Source organism: Thamnophis sirtalis, unplaced genomic scaffold (assembly GCF_051295495.1).
Source record: "Thamnophis sirtalis isolate CommonGarterSnake01/CBP01778 unplaced genomic scaffold, rThaSir2_p1.2 scaffold_1, whole genome shotgun sequence".
Lineage (NCBI taxonomy): Eukaryota > Metazoa > Chordata > Lepidosauria > Squamata > Natricidae > Thamnophis > Thamnophis sirtalis.
The window spans coordinates 64633553-64651615 of NW_028261381.1; the positions used below are offsets into that span (position 1 = coordinate 64633553).

An 18063-nucleotide genomic window follows, 5' to 3' on the forward strand; every position below is an offset into this window, starting at 1 on the left:
ATTTTATTTTGATGATAGGAGCAATGATAGCCAATGTGATACCTGAGTAGCCATGCATGTATTTTGCTTGATTCAAGATAAATTCTTCATGCTGTGGTTACTGCATTGATAAGGTAAACGTAAAGGTTCCTCTCGCACATATGTGCTAGTTGTTCCCGACTTTAGGGGGCAGTGCTCATCTCTGTTTCAAAGCCAAAGAACCAGCACTGTCCGAAGAAGTCTCTGTGGTCATGTGGCCAGCATGACTATACACCGAAGGCACATGGAACACAGTTACCTTACCATCAAGGTGGTGTGTTGATACAGACAAGAGAAACAAGAAAGGCAAGTGACTTCATTTTCATTGGAAGAATAATTTTTTGCCATTAGACATTATCTAAAGTCAACTTCCATGTTCAGGTACTCTCTTGATGTGCAGGATTTTCCTTATGGATATATGGTGAAATATGCAGACTGCCACCCAATCCACCTGGAGGCCAACAGATGAAAATGAGTGGATTTTGTCTGCAGTTCTATTCTTTAATGAATTACTTCTCCTGAGTCACTGTCAGAACAAAGTAGATTTTATCCATAGCTTTGACAAAATCTCATCTGATAACCTTAGGATATTTTGATTTCTTAATGTTTAACCTCCAACTGCAGAATGGGAAGGTTTAATTTAAGGGATTTTTCAGGAGGCTTAATAACAGCCTTGAAAACATTATAGTTTTGCACTGTATTGTTATCATTGGTGAATTGAAACCCATTTAGCTTTATGTTTTTGAAAAATGAAGCACCCGTAACTTATTCATGCCTGCTAGCAATAGAGATTTTGAAGGGTAAAATGTTTACAGATGGTAGACTAGTAGGAGTTTCACAAATCTAATTTGCCGCTTCTGATAGGAACGTTACTGAATAACAAGAGCAATTCTAAAATAACCTTTTGGAGCAATTTGACTCTCTTATGCATTCCTGAACTAAATTCGAATTAAGAATTTGCAACCAATGGATTTAAAGATTGAATATATGCAATCAAATATTACATTCATAATATTTACCCTACAACTATTTTTTATCAATGTTGGTTTGTTAATTTAGATATTGACTAAGTCTATTTTAAACATAATGATGTAATTTAATAATGTTCTGCTCTTTATTTCTTGATCTTACGTTAATATTTAAATAGTACTGTAACTTTTATATATATAAATATTATAGTCTAAGTAATCACAGAAAAAGAGAAAAGATGATAGAAAGGGAGTGGACTACTAAAGCCTCCAATGGCATCATGACCCATAGTAAGAGGTAATAAAATGTAACATTGATCATTAGCCCTAATTACAAAGATAAAGAGACACTATCTGTCCACTTATATAGTTTTCTGTTCCATTGTGGACTTATTCCCAACATCCAATTGTCAACTACCCTCTGTAGTCTGCAGATATATATGGAAGAAACGTAGGTGATAATCTGCATCTCTGCTATACCCTAAAATTCAGAAATATGTATTCTATTAACAAACCTCTTTTGTGTTATCTTATTTTAGGTACTCCTGCAGCTCAGTCTGATTGCCAGAAAGATGGAGAAAAGCAACACAACTGTGTTGATGGACTTCTACTTGACTGAACTGTCTGATCTCCCTGAAGTACAGACTGCCCTCTTTGTGGTGATTCTGCTGATCTACTTGACCACCCTGGCAGGGAATGGGGCTATTCTCATGGCCATAGGAACAGATGCTCACCTCCAAACTCCAATGTACTTCTTCCTGAGTAATTTATCATTGCTGGACATCCTTTGTCCAACTGTCATTGTACCAAAGATGCTCCAGATATTCTTGTCAAAGGACAAGAAAATATCATTTGTTGGCTGCGTGCTGCAACTCTTCTTCCTGATTGATATGGTGGGCACTGAAATCTTCTTGCTTGCAGTGATGGCTTATGACCGCTATGTGGCAATATGTAGTCCTTTACATTATACTAATATAATGAATAAAGAATGGTGCATTCAACTCATGGCTGTAATTTGGCTATTGGGCTTAATTAATTCTATGATTCACACCTCATTGACTTTTAGGTTGTCTTTCTGTGGCTCTAAGAAGCTCAACCAATATTTCTGTGATCTTCATCCTGTGAGGGCTCTCTCTTGTTCTTCTACCTACCTTGCTGAAATTGTTCTTCTTCTTGTTGCTGGTATTATAGGAAGTGGGGCTTTTCTGGTTACCTTGATCTCTTACATCTACATAATTTCTACCATCCTGCGCATGCCTTCCACTGAGGGGAGGCACAAAGCTTTTTCCACCTGTGGTTCTCATTTGATTGTTGTAAGTCTTTTCTACGGGGCCACCATTGCTACCTATGCTCGTCCCACCTCTTCTTATTCAGGCATACAAGACAGAATAATTTCCATGCTATATGGGATAATCACTCCTATGCTGAACCCTATGGTCTACAGTCTGAGAAATAAGGAAGTTAAAAAAGCATTGTACAAAGCCTTCAAACTTTAAAGATTTTCATATTTATCTCTTTTCTTTCCTTCTTTAATTATCAAAAAGTGTTAAGTGTTTAAAGCATTGTTTGTTCTCTAATTTAGCCATAATATCATTGTTAAAAAAAAACCTAGATAAGCACTATGATAGCCTGCTTTTGTTCAATATTTGTAATGGTATGTGGCAAAGATCTTGGGCAAAAGACTGGGCAAAGAGAGCTGCCAAGAGAATGGTCAGATAAGAGACATCATAGCCCACAAATGGATAGTGGGAAATGGCAAGAAGCATAGACAAGACACTCCTTTGTTTCTTGGGCTGTAAAGGAAATTGGGGTGGGGATGTATTTTCAGACTTTCAAGATTTTGTCAATATAATTAGAATTAACTCATTTAATTGTGGGTTTGTCCCATGAGGCTGACAATATTTTTCTATTTGTAAAAGAAAGAAATAATTTGGTGTAATTATTAAGGCATCAGGTTAGAAACTGAGAAGCTGTGAATTCTAGTCCTGCCTTGGTACAAAGCCAGCTAGGTGGCCTTGGGCTGGTTACCTTTTTTTCAGCTCCAAGAAGAAGGCAATGCCAAATCAGTTCTGAAAAGCCTTGTCAGGAAAATTGCTGGGACTTGTCCAGGCAGTCACTAAGAATCAGACATGATTGAAAGGAAGAAAAAATAATCGATAAAGGGTTGGCTGAAGCTTTTTGTTTTTGTTTTAGAACCATCCATGCCTTAATATCAGAATGCATGAAATTGTGATGTAACTGTACTTATAATGCAATGTTGCAACAGTCCAATTCTGTTATTCCAAGTGACATTCTCACTTGTAGTGAGCTTCCTTCCGTCTATTGAAAAGAAGAGAATTTTAATATTTAATAATAAATGTGCTTTTTTCCCTACTCAAAATAAATGTTTGTTTTAATGTTTACGGATCCATGGTATTCTTCTATCAATTTTTGGAATTTAAATAACAACAGCTTTTAACTTAATGTCTATGGAGATTTTCAGTCATCCCGGACATGCAAAGGTGCTTTTTTCATGAGGTAACTGGACTTTCTTGTTTTTCTTTGAAGACATTTCACTTGTTGGATGAAGGAAAGTACAGTTGCCTCTTGGAAAAAGCACTTTTGGGGCTTTTAACTTAATGCATTTTCCCCTCCTGTTCTTAATTTTCTAAGAAAATTGTGAACTTCATGCAAGTGAGATTAGAACAAGTTCTCACTATATGTTAATACTCTTCTTTAGCCCCTCAAAAATTCTGATTTTGAATGGATATATTAACATCTCTTCCATCCTAGACTAACACGGTTGGTGAAAAAGTTATGGATTAACTGAGATTAATGTGCCTCTCATGTTTGAGAACTTGTAGTATAGAACTCAGCTGTTGTACTGAAATGTCCCAACTCCAGCTCCTTTCATTCCTTATTGCCTCACCGACCACCTGTGATTGTCCTCTGTAGAGACAATCTGCACGCACTGCACCTTACTCTGTTTGTGGTGATTCTACTGCCCAACTTCACCACTCTGGTAGGGAGTGGGGCTATTCTTATAAGTAACAGTGACAGATGCTCACCTCCAAACTCATATGTATTTCTTTCTGTGTAATTCAGCTTTGCTGGATGTCCCTTGTCCTACTGTCACTGTGCCAAAAATGCTTCTTGTCAGAGGACAAGAGAATATCCTTTATTGACTGCATGCTGCAATTCTTCTTCCTGATTTATGTGGTAGGCCCTGAATTATTATTATTATTGCTTGCACTGATGGCTCATGACCACCATGTGGCGATAGACAGGACCTCACACTACACAAATATTATAAGCGAGTGACTATGTGCTCAATCGGCAGCTGGGACCTGGCTAACAGGGTAAACAAATACCATGGTTTTTACCCCACTGACCTTTATGTTACTTTCCTGTTGGCTCTAAAAAGTTAATTTGTTACATACTGATAACCAGTATGGTAGGTTCCACCAAGGTCCTCTGATCTGGCGGGAAAATACTCAAAGGTGATTGGCCAAGCCGTCTGACAGCTCCCTATAAAAGGGCTGCTGTCAGACAAAGCGGTTGCTGGATTGAACATAGTTATTACCAATAAAGAGCTGTTGTTAATTGCCAAGCCTCCAATCTAACATAATCAATATTACTGTGACATCCCTTCCCCCACTCTTTCATGTATCTACCTGAGCTTGTCCTCCTCCTTGTGGCTGGCACTTTAGGGGGTGGTGCTTTTCTTGTTACCCTGATGTCTTACATCTATATAATTTCATCTATCTTACGCATGCACTCTGCTGAGGGCAGGAGAAAAGCATTTTCCACTTGTGGTTCCCAATTTTCTGTTGTTTGCCTCTTCTGATGGACCACACCAGCAGCAGTTTCAACTCATTCAAAAACCAACAAACAAAAAACCTCACACCTATTTGTTAGATTTGTTTTCCACATTTCCTGTAGGAGTTGATAGCGATGTCAATAGACCTCCCCCATCTCATTTTGCTATACAAAGCTAGCTTGTGAGGTGATTTGGTCCATAGAGACCAATATTCCTTATTAAAAAAATCAATAGATAAATATAAAATAATCCAGATATTATTTTTAAATCAAGAAAGACAGAAATAGATTGTCTGAATATTGGGATGTGATGGGGAGTGCCAGCCTTTATCCATTTAGAAGGCATAGCAGAAATTGCAATTGTGCAAGCCACAGAACAATAGCTCAGAACATAATCGTCTTTCTGTTATAATGGTTAACAATGTCCATACCCTGGTTTACCATGAAAAAGATATAATTTCCTTTAAAGACAAGAGACGGGGATATAACAATAATAGGTAAGATCTTATTTTATCACATTTGTGCCCTTTTCACAACTGGAGATTTAAAACCTATATACAGAAATTGTCACATATACACACAGGATGCTTGATATGGATTAGAGCTGCACAACAGAAATAACCTTTTGAACAGACCCAATTGCAAACAAAATAAAAAAGTACAAAGTTCGCTCGAATAAGTTTACTTCTTTGAGTTACTACAAATGGGAGATGGATATCACGAATAATCCAATACCATTTGTACTTTCTTGGCAGGAAGTCCCTTTTTAATTTACTTCTCAGAGATTAACAGTAGTGTAAAGTCACTCTTCCTACTTTGATGCTGTTGTATTAAAAAAAAACCCCACCAAATTGAACTTCTGTTCCAAGGAGACTCAAATCGAACTGGTATCAAATTCCTTGGGGAACTTTGAGTCCCTCAATAGACTCTTTGTCTTAACGCTGACATGTGCATTTGATAAAAAGGAAGAGGTAGCAAAGACTTTACTTTGATGATTGGAGCAATGATCGTTAATGTGATGCCTGAGTAGCCATGCATGTATTTTGCTTGACTCCACATAAATTCTTCATGCTGTGGTTACTGTGTTGTTACAGACAGAACAAACAATAAAGGCAAGTGACTTCACTTTATTGGAAGAATAATTTTTTTCCGTTAGACATTATCTAAAGTCATCTTCCATGTTCAGGTGCCCCCCTTGATGTGCAGGATTTTTCTTATGGACATATGGTGAAATATTAAGACTGCAGCACAATCCACTTGGAGGCCCACAGATGAAAATGAGTGGGTCTATTTTGTCTACAGTTTTATCTTTAATGAATTACTTGCCCTGAGTCAATGTCAGAAGATACTAGATTTTATTCATAGCTCTGGCAAAATCTCAACTGATAACCTTAGGACATTTTTATTTCTTAATATTTTATCTCCAACTACAGAATGGGAAGGTTTAATTTAAGGGATTTTACAGGAGGCTTAATAACAGCTTTGAAAATATAGTTTTGCACTATATTAATACAATACAATAGCAGAGTTGGAAGGGACCTTGGAGGTCTTCTACTCCAACCCTCTGCCTAGGCAGGAAACCCTATACCGTTGCAGACAGATGGCTATCTAACCTCTTCTTAAAGACTTGCAGTGTGGCGGCATTCACAACCTCTGGAGGAAAGCTGTTCCACTGATTAATTGTCATAACTGTCAGGAAATTTCCCCTCAGTTCTAAGTTGCTTCTCTCCTTCATTAGTTTCCACCCATTGCTTCTTGTTCTACCCTCAGGTGCCTTGGAGCATAGTTTGACTCCCTCTTCTTTGTGGCAACCCCTGAGATATTGGAACACTGCTATCATGTCTCCCCTAGTTCTTCTTTCTATTAAACCAGACATACCCAGTTCCTGCAACCCTTCTTCATATGTTTTAGTCTCCAGTCCCCTAATCATCTTTGTTGCTCTTCTCTGCACTCTTTCCAGAGTCTTCACAACTTTTCTACATTGTGGCGGCCAGAACTGAATGCAGTATTCCAAGTATGACCTTACCAAGGCATTATAAAGTGGTATTAATACTTCATGTCATTTTTGGTGAATTGAAACCCATTTAACTTTGTGGTTTTGAAAAAAGAAACACCCGTAACTGATTTATGTCTGCTAGTAATAGAGATTTTGTAGTATAAAAGGTTTCTTTGTATATCCTAGGCTAGTAGGAGTGTCATAAAACTAATCCACTCCTTCTGATAAGTACCTTATAGAATTACAAGAGCAATTCTAAGCTAACCTGCTGCAGCAATTTGACTCTCTTATGCATTCCTGAACTAAATCTGGATTAAGAATTTGCATTCAATGGATTTCTAGGTTGAATATTTGCAGTCAGATATTAGTTTCATAGTCTATAGCCATAACTACTTTTATCAATGCTGTTTTGTTAATTTAGATCGTGACTAAAGCCTCTTTTAAACACAAAAGTTATAATTTAATAATGATCTATTCTTCATCTGTTCCTCCTATGTTAATATTTTTATAGTACTAACCATTTATGCTGATTTTTATAATCTAAGTAATCACAGAAAAGGAAAAAGAAATGACAGAAAGGGAGTGAAAAACTAGAGATGATTTCTAACTCCTTCATGCTTGATCACTGACCATGAAGGGATGAGGGGTTCTGGATTACTAAAGCCTCCAAAGGCATCATCATTCATAAAAATAGGTAATAACATTTAACACTGATCCTACTTACAAAGAGAAAGAGACACTATCTGTCTACTTGTATAGTGTTCCCCCCAATTGTGGACTTATTCCCAGCATCCAATTGTCAACTACCCTCTGTAGTCTGCAGATATATATGGAAGAAACGTAGGTGATAATCTGCATCTCTGCTATACCCTAAAATTCAGAAATATGTATTCTTTTAACCAACCTCTTTTGCGTTGTCTTATTTTAGGTACTCCTGCAGCTCACTCTGATTGCCAGAAAGATGGAGAAAAGCAACACAACTGTGTTGATGGACTTCTACTTGACTGAACTGTCTGATCTCCCTGAAGTACAGACTACCCTCTTTGTGGTGATTCTGCTGATCTACTTGACCACCCTGGCAGGGAACGGCGCTATTCTCACGGCCATAGGAACAGATGCTCACCTCCAAACTCCAATGTATTTCTTCCTGAGTAATTTATCACTGCTGGACATCCTTTGTCCAACTGTCATTGTACCAAAGATGCTCCAGATATTCTTGTCAAAGGACAAGAAAATATCATTTGTTGGCTGCGTGCTGCAACTCTTCTTCCTGATTGATATGGTGGGCACTGAAATCTTCTTGCTTGCAGTGATGGCTTATGACCGCTATGTGGCAATATGTAGTCCTTTACATTATACTAATATAATGAATAAAGAATGGTGCATTCAACTCATGGCTGTAATTTGGCTATTGGGCTTAATTAATTCTATGATTCACACCTCATTGACTTTTAGGTTGTCTTTCTGTGGATCTAAGAAGCTCAACCAATATTTCTGTGATCTTCATCCTGTGATGGCTCTCTCTTGTTCTTCTACTTACTTTGCTGAAATTGTTGTTCTTCTTGTTGCTGGTATTATAGGAAGTGGGGCTTTTCTGGTTACCTTGATCTCTTACATCTACATAATTTCTACCATCCTGCGCATGCCTTCCACTGAGGGGAGGCACAAAGCTTTTTCCACCTGTGGTTCTCATTTGATTGTTGTAAGTCTTTTCTACGGGGCCACCATTGCTACCTATGCTCGTCCCACCTCTTCTTATTCAGGCATACAAGACAGAATAATTTCCATGCTATACGGGATAATCACTCCTATGCTGAACCCTATGGTCTACAGTCTGAGAAATAAGGAAGTTAAAAAAGCATTGTACAAAGCCTTCAAACTGAAAAGATTTTCATAGATATCTCTTTTCTTTCCTTCTTTATCAAAAAATGTTAAGTGTTTAAAGCATTGGCTTTTTTTCTGATCTAGCTATATTGTCATTGTAATGAGCCTGAGTGAACACTAAGATTGCTTGTTTTTGTTCAATATTTGTAATGGTATATGGAAAACAGCTTTGAAAATTGAGCATGCTGAATTGTCAATATAGGAAACAACATATCCTGCAGCTGGATAGTGGGAAGATCAAGAAGCTTAGATGAGACATTTCTTTGTTTGTAAAGAAAATGTGGGAGGAATGTGTACTTTCAGTTTTTCAAGATTTTGTCAATGTACTTAGATATAAAATCATCTAGTTGTGATTGGGTGGTCCACGAGGCTGACAATATTTCTCTTTTGATATCCATAAGGAGAGAACCAATTTGGTATAGCAATTAAAGCATCAGGCTAGAAAGTGGGAGGCAGTGAATTCTAGTCTTGCCTTAGGCATAAAGGCAGCTAGGGGTCTTGGGCTAGTTACTTTCTCTCAGCTCTAGGAAGGAGGCAATTGTAAACCATTTCTTAAAAACCTTGCTTTTTTGTGTGTTTTGTCTCTTTGTGTTTGTTCAAAAATAAAAATAAAATATTTATTAAAAAAAAACCTTTCCAAGAAAATTGCCAGGACTTGCCGAGGTAATCACTGAGAATCAGACATGATTGAAAGGAAAAAAAAATCTATAAAGGGGCGGTTGAAAGTTTTTACTTTTGTTTTAGAAGAAAACCTTAGATATTAGAACGGATGAATTTGTGATGTAACTGTACTTAAAATGCAATGTCGCAACAATCCAACTCTGTTATCCTAATTGACATTCTCACCTATAGCTGAGATTCCTTCTGCCCTCTATTGAAGAGAAAGCAATTTTACTCTGTGATAATGTGATTCCCCCCTCAAAATATATGCTTCTTGTAAAGTTTCTGGATCTATGGTATTTCTCTACCAACTTTTGGAATTTAAGTAACAATAGCTTGATATCTTAATGTATATTTCTCTTTTGTCTTAATTTTTATAAGAATACATGAAATTCATGTGAACTACATGAAAGTGAGATAAGCATATGTTCTTATTATATGTCTATACTCCTCCTCAGCCCCTCAATAATTTTGATTTTGAATGGGATTTATTCAGATTTTTCCAGTGACAGAACCAGCAGTAACTCAGGCAGTGGCAACCCTCTTCCTTCTTTCTTTTTTTTCAATTTAACTTTTTAATTAATTTATCAAAGTATAAAATACAAAGAAAAAGAAACATGGAAAAATAAGAGGAAGGGAAAAAGAGGGGGTATCGTGTAATGGGAGAAAAAAAGAAAAAGACACCAACTTCTGACTCTCTTTGGCACTGTTGAAGTAACATTACAACCACAGCAAATACAAGCATTTCTATAATAAGCCTGTCTAGTTTACAAAAACTGCAAAGCACAAAATCCAGAAGCAATTTCAAACTAGAGCCAAAATTAAATACATTCTCTTATTTGGATAAAAGAATCATTTTAACCATCTCAGCTTCTCCTTCTTGTGGGGAATAATATATCATTCATAATTTCAAATCTAGTCTGTAATATTTTGCCAACTTTAGAATATTATTCAGCATTACATAAAGGACTCATTTTATACATACAAAACTAACTTAAAGCTTTCTAACAGTACATATATCATTTTTTTAAAAAAAAATCCATCCTAATTAATTAAATTATATTTAAGTCACCCCTTAAGTCACCCTGAAATAGCTATCATATCTTTTTTTCTCAAAGAATTCTCCTCCTTCCTCTTTTTGATTACATTACAAAGGTTCCTTCTATGGTGGAATGGTGATTCCACCATAGAAGGAACTTTTGTAACTCCCCCATATTCAGTATATTCAGTAATATGTTCCATAAAAGATTTCCAGTTGGTGCCTGAAATAGCCTTTCCTGATCCATAAATGTTTGAGCATATTCGCTCCCATATTCAACTTTATTGGGAAAATGATGACACTCAATTGCAACTTTGAGAAAAGTAATTATTTTGAGATCCAATAATGGAATAGAAATGGTGTCAATCACTTTAGTGGATGAAGTTTGTCAGGATAGGGATGAAAAAAGAGGTCTTCCTGGTTCCTTTGGTTGTCCCAGGGTTAAATATTCTCCTCCATGCCTTTTCTCACCATGCTGGATGAAACCATTGGAGGGGAGCAACTGTTGTGTTGTGTAGGATGATATTTGTTTATTTATTTTATTTGTATGCTGCCCAATGGCTCTGATGACATTCTGGTATGCATTTCCAAACTGGAAATGGCTCAACCAGTGTCTAACAGATAGAAAAGAAAGCCCAATTAAATGCTTCCAAACCCAAGGCATTTGTCAGTAAACTCCCAGAAAAATTGTTTCCCCCAAAAAGATCTTGGGACATGAGTTCATAGAAACAGTGGTTATGGCTCATGAGGCAGTCAGAACCTTGTTGTCCCAATATGGTCAGGATTAATCATTCATGCTTTGAGCATCACTTGGATGTAATGCAATCTAAGTAGGGTAGGCTTTGGAGAGCATCTGGAAACCATAGGTGGTTTAGAATGCAGCTGCAAGATTAATGGTGAGCCAATCCAGCCATGGCACGATCACAGCTTTCCTGAAACCACTTCTACAATACAACACAATAGCAGAGTTGGAAGGGACCTTGGAGGTCTTCTAGTCCAACCCCCTGCCTAGGCAGGAAACCCTATACCGTTTCAGACAGATGGCTATCCAACATCTTCTTAAAGACTTCCAGTGTTGGGGCATTCACTACTTCTGGAGGCAAGTCGTTCCACTGATTAATTATTCTAACTGTCAGGAAATTCCTCTTCAGTTCTAAGTTCCTTATCTCCTTCATTAGTTTCCGCCCATTGCTTCTTGTTCCACCCTCAGGTGCTTTGTAGAATAGTTTGACTCCCACTTCTCTGTGGCAACCCTTGAGATATTGGAAGACTGCTATCATGTCTCCCCTACTCCTTATTTTCATTAAACTAGACATACCCAGTTCCTGCAACTGTTCCTCATGTTTTAGCCTCCAATCCCCTAATCATCTTTATTGCTCTTCTGTGCACTCTGTCTAGAGTCTCCAAATCTTTTTTACATTATGGTGACCAAAACTGAATGCAGTATTCCAAGTATGACCTTACCAAGGCATTATAAAGTGCTATTAACACTTCACGTGATCTTGATTCTATTCCTCTGGTTATGCAGCCTAGAACTGTGTTGCCTTTTTGGCAGCTGCTGCACACTGCTGGCTCATATTTAAATGGTTGTCCACTAGGATTCCAAGATCCCTCTCACAATTACTACTATTGGGCAAGGTACCACCTATACTGTATTTGTGAATTTTGTTTTTCTTGCCTAAATGTAGAACCTTACTTTTTTCACCATCAAATTTCATTTTGTTAGATAGTGCCCATTGTTCAAGTTTGTCTGTATCCATTGTTCAAGTTTGTCTGTATCTTAAGCCTATTTTCTGGAGTGTTGGCTATTCCTGCCATCTTGGTGTCATTTGCAAATTTGATGTGTTCCCCATTTATCCCCTCATCCAAATCATTGATGAAGATGTTGAAGAGTACTGGGCCTAAAACAGAGCCTTGGGGTACTCCACTGCATACTTCCCTCCATGTAGATGCAGTTCCATTGAGGACTACACATTAAGTGTGGTTGGTCAGCCAGTTACGAATACATCTGGTGGTGATGCTGTCTAACCCACACTTTTCTACTTTATCTAGTAGTAGGTTATGGTTTACTTTATCAAATGCCTTGCTGAAGTCCACGTAAATTATATCGACGACATTTCTCTGGTCCACTAATTTTGTCACTTTGTTGAAGAATGCAATAAGATTAGTCTGGCATGATCTGTTTTTGACAAACCCCTGTTGGCTTTTGGCTATTACTTTGTTTACTTCTAGTTGTTCACTAATTCGTTGCTTGATTATCTTTTCCAGAATCTTCCCTGGTATTGAGGCCAGGCTGATAGATATATAGTTTCCTGGATCTATTTTTTTCCTTTTTTGAAGATGGGGACCACATCAGCTCTTTTCCAGTCCTCTGGCAGTTCTCGGGTGCTCCAGGATCTCTGAAAGATATAGTTCAGTGCAGGGGTGGGTTCCTGCCAGTTCTAACCTCTTCTATAGAAGAAGTTCCACAAATCTACAGTGCCATTTAGAACCAGTTCCAGGTCCCTCCCTCCGCCCGTCCACACATCATCAAGATGAAGAGTGAGAGGAGGAATTCTGGGAGTTGAAGTCCACAAGTCTTAAAGCTGTCAAGTTTGAACACCCCTGTTTTTTTCCCTAAAGGGTTAGGGGTGCAAGGGTCTTGTAACTTGACAGCTTTAAGACTTGCGTGCTTTAAATGCCAGAGTTTCTGAGCCAATATTTTGGTTGCTAAGCAAGAGTGTTGTTAAGTGAGTTTCACCACATTTTACAAGTTGGCCATGCCCACCCAGTCATATGGCTGGCAAGCCACTCCCACCCGGTCACATGGCCGGCAAGCGTCTCCTACTCGGTTACAAGCCCGGCAAGTCACTCTCACAAAACAGGCCAGATCTACAGAAGAGTTTCTAAAAATTTTTGAAACCCACCACTGGTTCAGTTCTGAGATCTCCTCTGCCAGTTCCTTCAGAACCCTGGGGTGTAATCTATCTGGTCCTGGTGATTTGAACTCATTTAGGGTAGACAGGTGCTCACTTACCATTCCATACTTCATTGGATCCCACTAGTCATCAAGACCCAACTCAAAGTATTGGTAATGACCTATAAGGTCCTATGAGACAGCATTATGTTACATTCAGTTCTACTTGCAGCTATTGAATCCACCTCTTCACAGGAAAAAAAAATCCTAAGAAAACCTGTTAAGAATTACCCTCCCTACCCTGAATTGAGGAGGGGGCATGAATAAGATGATAGGCTTTCTCTGTGGCAATGCCCACACCTTGGGATTCTTAACCCCCAAAGATCTGTAATGCTCCATCTTTAATAATCTTAAGAAAACGAATTGGGAGTTGTACTATATCCCGTAGTTTGTGTCTGTGTTTCTATTGAGTCTCAATATACTTTTAATAGGTTTTTTTATTTTAATGTAATTACTTTTACTTGTTTTTTTGGTCACCCCAAGTTTCTTGGCTAGATGGCTGGCCATATAAATTAGATGGATAAATGAATGAATAAGTGAGTGGATGAATGAATGAATGAACGAATGCATGTTACCATTTAGAGACATTTTTATTACACTGTGCCTTCAACTGTGCCTTATAGACATCCATCTTTATTTTTTTTTTAAAGGCTCATTTCTATTGTTGATTTTGTAATTTTAATCTGTTGCACTTTACCTAGTGCATGGTCGGTTAAGTGGGTAATATATAAAAAGCTGCAAAATAGGCATATATATACATGTCATATTATAAAAAACAATTTCTTAATCTTTATTTTTCTCCAGGCTCCTTTAACTTCTTTGTTTCTCAAAACATAGATAAGGGGGTTCAGCATGGGGATCACAACAGCATACAACACAGAAATTACTTTGTCATAATTCAGAGAATGAGAAGAGCTTGGTTGCACATACATGAAGAAGAGGGTGCCATAGAAAATCACAATAGCAGTCAGGTGAGAGGCACAGGTAGAGAAGGCTTTGTGTCTTCCGCTAGTAGAAGGTTTTCTGAAGATGGCATTGAGAATATAGATATAGGAGATGATGACTGTGAAGAGGGACCCAGTTAAATTGATAGTACTCAAGGCAAAAAGCTGGATTTCTTTTGGCTGAGTGTTAGAGCAGGATAAAGCTAGAAGTGGTGGATCATTGCAGTAAAAGTGGTTAATTAAATTTGGACCACAGAAGGATAACTGGAATGTTAATGCTGTCTGGATTATGGAGTTTAAAAATCCATAGCTATAGACGCCAACTACTAAGGAAACACAGCACTTTTTGGACATAATTCTGGAATAAAGCAATGGATGGCAAATAGCCACATATCGATCATAGGCCATGGCTGATAGCAAAAACAATTCAGTGGTCACCAATGCAACAAACATAAAAAATTGTATAAGACATCCAGCCCACGAAATGGTTTTCTTGTCAGCTAAAAAATCTGATATTGCCTTGGGGGTAACAGTTGAAGAATAGCTGGCATCCAGGAAGGCCAAATGGCTGAGAAAGAAGTACATTGGAGTATGTAGCTGGGGATCGATCTTGATCAACAGGATCATCCCTAGATTTGCACTCAGTGTAATGATATAAATCATCAAGAATATATTAAAGAGAACAACTTGTAATTCTGGATGATCTGTGAACCCTGAAAAGATGAATTCAGTCACCTGGGTCTGATTTTGTTCAATCATGTAGTCCTGTCCTTTTTTTTCCCTGCCCAGGGTTTGAAGAAAGGAAGAAGAAATCAATATTACTGTATTGTTGTTCATTAACTTTTGATGTTTACTGGTTTATTTTAAAATAAATATTTAATGTTCATTGATCTGAAAAGTGGACCTTGCACTTGTGGGAATAACATTAGGAAGATGATGATTTAAATATGCTTCACCGGAGTTTATAATTCAACCTCACTCACTTTATTATTGAACTTGAGAGTCAGTTTGCTCTAGTGTTTAAGGCATCAATCTAGAAACCAGGAGACTGTGAGTTCTAGTTCTGCCTTAACCATGAAACCCAGCTGGGTGACTTTGGGTCAATCTCTCTCTCTCTCAACCCACCTTACAGTATTGTTGGGAAATGATGCAGATGAAGGTGTGTTGGATATCTTTTCTGCTTTGAGTTATTTGTAAAAATAATAGGCACTATATAAAAACATATTAAGAAATAATACAATTTTTCTAAATCAAATAAAACTCTTTTCACATATTCATATTCCTCTCAATTGAAGACTGAAAAGAAAATGTTTGACTGGGAAAAAAAACATTTCCAGTGTAGTCATACTGCCCTTCCCAAATCTTGTTCATTATCCTTTTTTTGTCACCCTTTTAATCGACTGTTAACACTTTCCCAGGCATATTTAATAAACTTGTCTATAGTACTCGCATCCATTCTTTCTATCTTTCCTTTGTATAAGAAATAAGTAAAAAAAATGGTGAATACCATCTGCCTTTTAGGATCAACTATCAACAGTAAACTAACCGTCTAGAATTAAAATGCAGGCTATCACTTGGTAGAGCATCCCGAAGGCTTTGGAAAAGAATATGTCTATAATATAACACCTGCCTATATACCTACAATATAGTACAAGCCATATTACTCTCTGTGACATTGTGTGGAATGAAAGTTGGACTTTGAAGAAACAGGATAAGACTATTTGATGCTTTAATTTTGGTATTGGAAACCTGAGAATGCTATGGACAGCCACCCCCACCCCCCCAACCAATGGATTAACAAATTAACCAAGAGTTCTCATGTAAGGCACAAAAGATCAGTCTCAAATGATTGTACTCTGGTACAATCTTATGCAAAGACCTAGTTGTGTTGATAAAGCTCCAATGCTGGGAAAAATTGGCCTTCTTTACCTTGACATTGATTGCTGCCCTCCAGGACCAAAATATTTTTACAAACTCACCAGTGGAACAATGAGCAGGCGGGTTTTGTTTTTCCTTCAAATGTTCTGATGGAAGGGTAGACGAATGGATTGAACAATGTTTAAAAAAAAATAAAAGGTGAAATTGACAAGGCTGTGCTCTTTTCTCCTTCCAGGACTACATGCAACTAAAATATACAAAAGACCGATCACTAACGTTAATTTTAGCTTTTGCAAAAATGAATTATTAAAGTATTAAATTAAAAAATTCCTGAATTATTGCAGCCTTTTAAAAAACTTTTGATCATTTAAACACTACCCATATATAAGTTTCTGAAACTGGAATACATTGAATTCATCTTTAATTAGCTACCAATTGAGCAAATCAATGCTAGAAAGCAGCAACAGTGTGTGTACACACACACACACACACACACACACACACACACACCTTTTTTAAAAAGCTCTGACGTTAAGGACCTACCTGACTAGTCCTTGAAGCACAGTTGTTATCAAGAATTCATATAGGAAACCGCATAATTATATACAGTATTGCAGTTGGCTTAATATTTTCTCCCTTGATAGCGGTTAAGTATGTTTACTAACAAGCAGCAACTGGAGGAAAAATGGAAACAGAAAATAGCCAGACACCATTTTCCTACAAAGCCAAGTCTCTAATGAGGTTCTCCTGTGTCTGACTTATTTTTGAAAGATCTCTGCCTAGTTCAGCAAAACAGCAGCTGCCTCCATTTTGGCTGCATGTTTGTGCGTAGAATGCAGACACTGCCAGAGTCTCATTAGATACTACTCTGTACAAAAAAGAAAAAGAAAAAAACACAGAAAATTGAATAACAGGAGATACTTTTTAAGCTTGTTTTGATCCTATCGTGCTAGAGCTGTACTTACAAGGCAGGACTTTCTGAGCTGCCAAGGTGTTCAGAAGCAAACGTTGTTCTTTGTTTTCTTTTCACATATTATTTGTTGATGTTGACAACTGCCTTTATTAGGATCAAGTAGCAGTTCAAGGAATGAATCTCTCTGAACATGAAAGTTTTACCTTTGATTCTCTTAGGAGCCATAGAAAGGCAGCTGCCTAATTAACAAAGAAGGGCAGATAAAGTGCAGTAAGATAGACAATGGCTAAAAGTTAAATCTTTTGGAGAAGACCAAATCCTATACAGCAGGCTTGTCCAATTCATGTCCTGCATGCCTGGATAGCTAGTAATGTGGCCCCACAACTTTTAACATTATTATGCACTTTTTTAGTGATTTTTTTAGTGATACCATATTATATATTTTATATGTGGTCCAAGGCCTTCACTCCTCACTTAATGAGGTCCAGGCAAGCCAAAAGGTTGGACACTCATGCTATATTCCTTAATTTCCTTAATTATCCTTAATTTCTCTTGCTAAAAGCTGGAACATTTGAGTGGTGTGGAGATAATCTCGAAAAAGGAATGCAAAAGTCTGCTCCAAAGCAATGTGAAATGAAAGCCCATGCTTACTCTATTCCATGTGAACATAGTTTTATCTATTACGTGTCTTCTTTTTTCCTTGCTTTTTTCCTTTTGCCATCCTGGTATGTTAGAAAACTGGGAGTTGCAATCATTTCTGCAGTCAAGATGTCTGATTGACTGATGGGAAAGCATCACAAAGCTTCCAGAGTTTTCATGGACCCTTCCATAAAGATTGGATTTCATTTCTTCTGGTTATATAATCCTGTTTGATTCCCATTCGGAGTATAGACAAATCCAACGCATATCCCTATAGTGGAATCATTGCATTAAGTCTGTCTCTCTTTCTTTCTGATTGCTGTGTCTTTTTATGGTCACTGAAATCTGAAGACCCAGCAGGATATTTCTG

General features: G+C 37.5%; 3 protein-coding genes across 4 annotated transcripts; 2 read left to right on the forward strand and 1 right to left on the reverse strand.

Moving 5' to 3' along the window:
• The first annotated feature begins 1558 nt into the window (after positions 1-1558).
• On the forward strand, positions 1559-2785 carry LOC148049454 (olfactory receptor 5AR1-like). Its single transcript, XM_087703640.1, has 2 exons — positions 1559-2467; positions 2654-2785. Exons 1-2 carry the CDS (start codon positions 1559-1561, stop codon positions 2783-2785), a joined length of 1041 nt encoding a protein of 346 aa, XP_087559766.1.
• Positions 2786-7741: 4956 nt separating this feature from the next.
• On the forward strand, positions 7742-8677 carry LOC148049455 (olfactory receptor 5V1-like). The gene has a single exon (XM_087714506.1). It carries the CDS (start codon positions 7742-7744, stop codon positions 8675-8677), a length of 936 nt encoding a protein of 311 aa, XP_087570632.1.
• Positions 8678-14080: 5403 nt separating this feature from the next.
• On the reverse strand, positions 14081-17729 carry LOC106543797 (olfactory receptor 5M5-like). 2 transcript variants are annotated; one of them, XM_087714601.1, is made up of 2 exons: positions 17706-17729; positions 14081-14998 (listed from the first exon to the last, which is right to left on the reverse strand). In XM_087714601.1, exons 1-2 carry the CDS (start codon positions 17721-17723, stop codon positions 14081-14083), a joined length of 936 nt encoding a protein of 311 aa, XP_087570727.1. In that variant the 5' UTR covers positions 17724-17729. The 2 variants fall into 2 exon arrangements, with proteins under 2 accessions (XP_087570727.1, XP_013915351.2); XM_014059876.2 differs by lacking the exon at positions 17706-17729 and having other exon boundaries at positions 14081-15022.
• Between the last annotated feature and the right edge of the window lie 334 nt (positions 17730-18063).

Excerpts from the sequence above, each read along its gene's own strand:
- LOC148049454 (XM_087703640.1), top strand. The coding sequence starts at position 1,559 with ATGGAGAAAAGCAACACAACTGTGTTGATGGACTTCTACTTGACTGAA. Across the intron at positions 2,468-2,653 it reads TTAAAAAAGCATTGTACAAA|ATCTTGGGCAAAAGACTGGG; the intron begins GCCTTCAAACTT and ends TATGTGGCAAAG.
- LOC148049455 (XM_087714506.1), top strand. The coding sequence starts at position 7,742 with ATGGAGAAAAGCAACACAACTGTGTTGATGGACTTCTACTTGACTGAA.
- LOC106543797 (XM_014059876.2), bottom strand. The coding sequence starts at position 15,022 with ATGATTGAACAAAATCAGACCCAGGTGACTGAATTCATCTTTTCAGGG.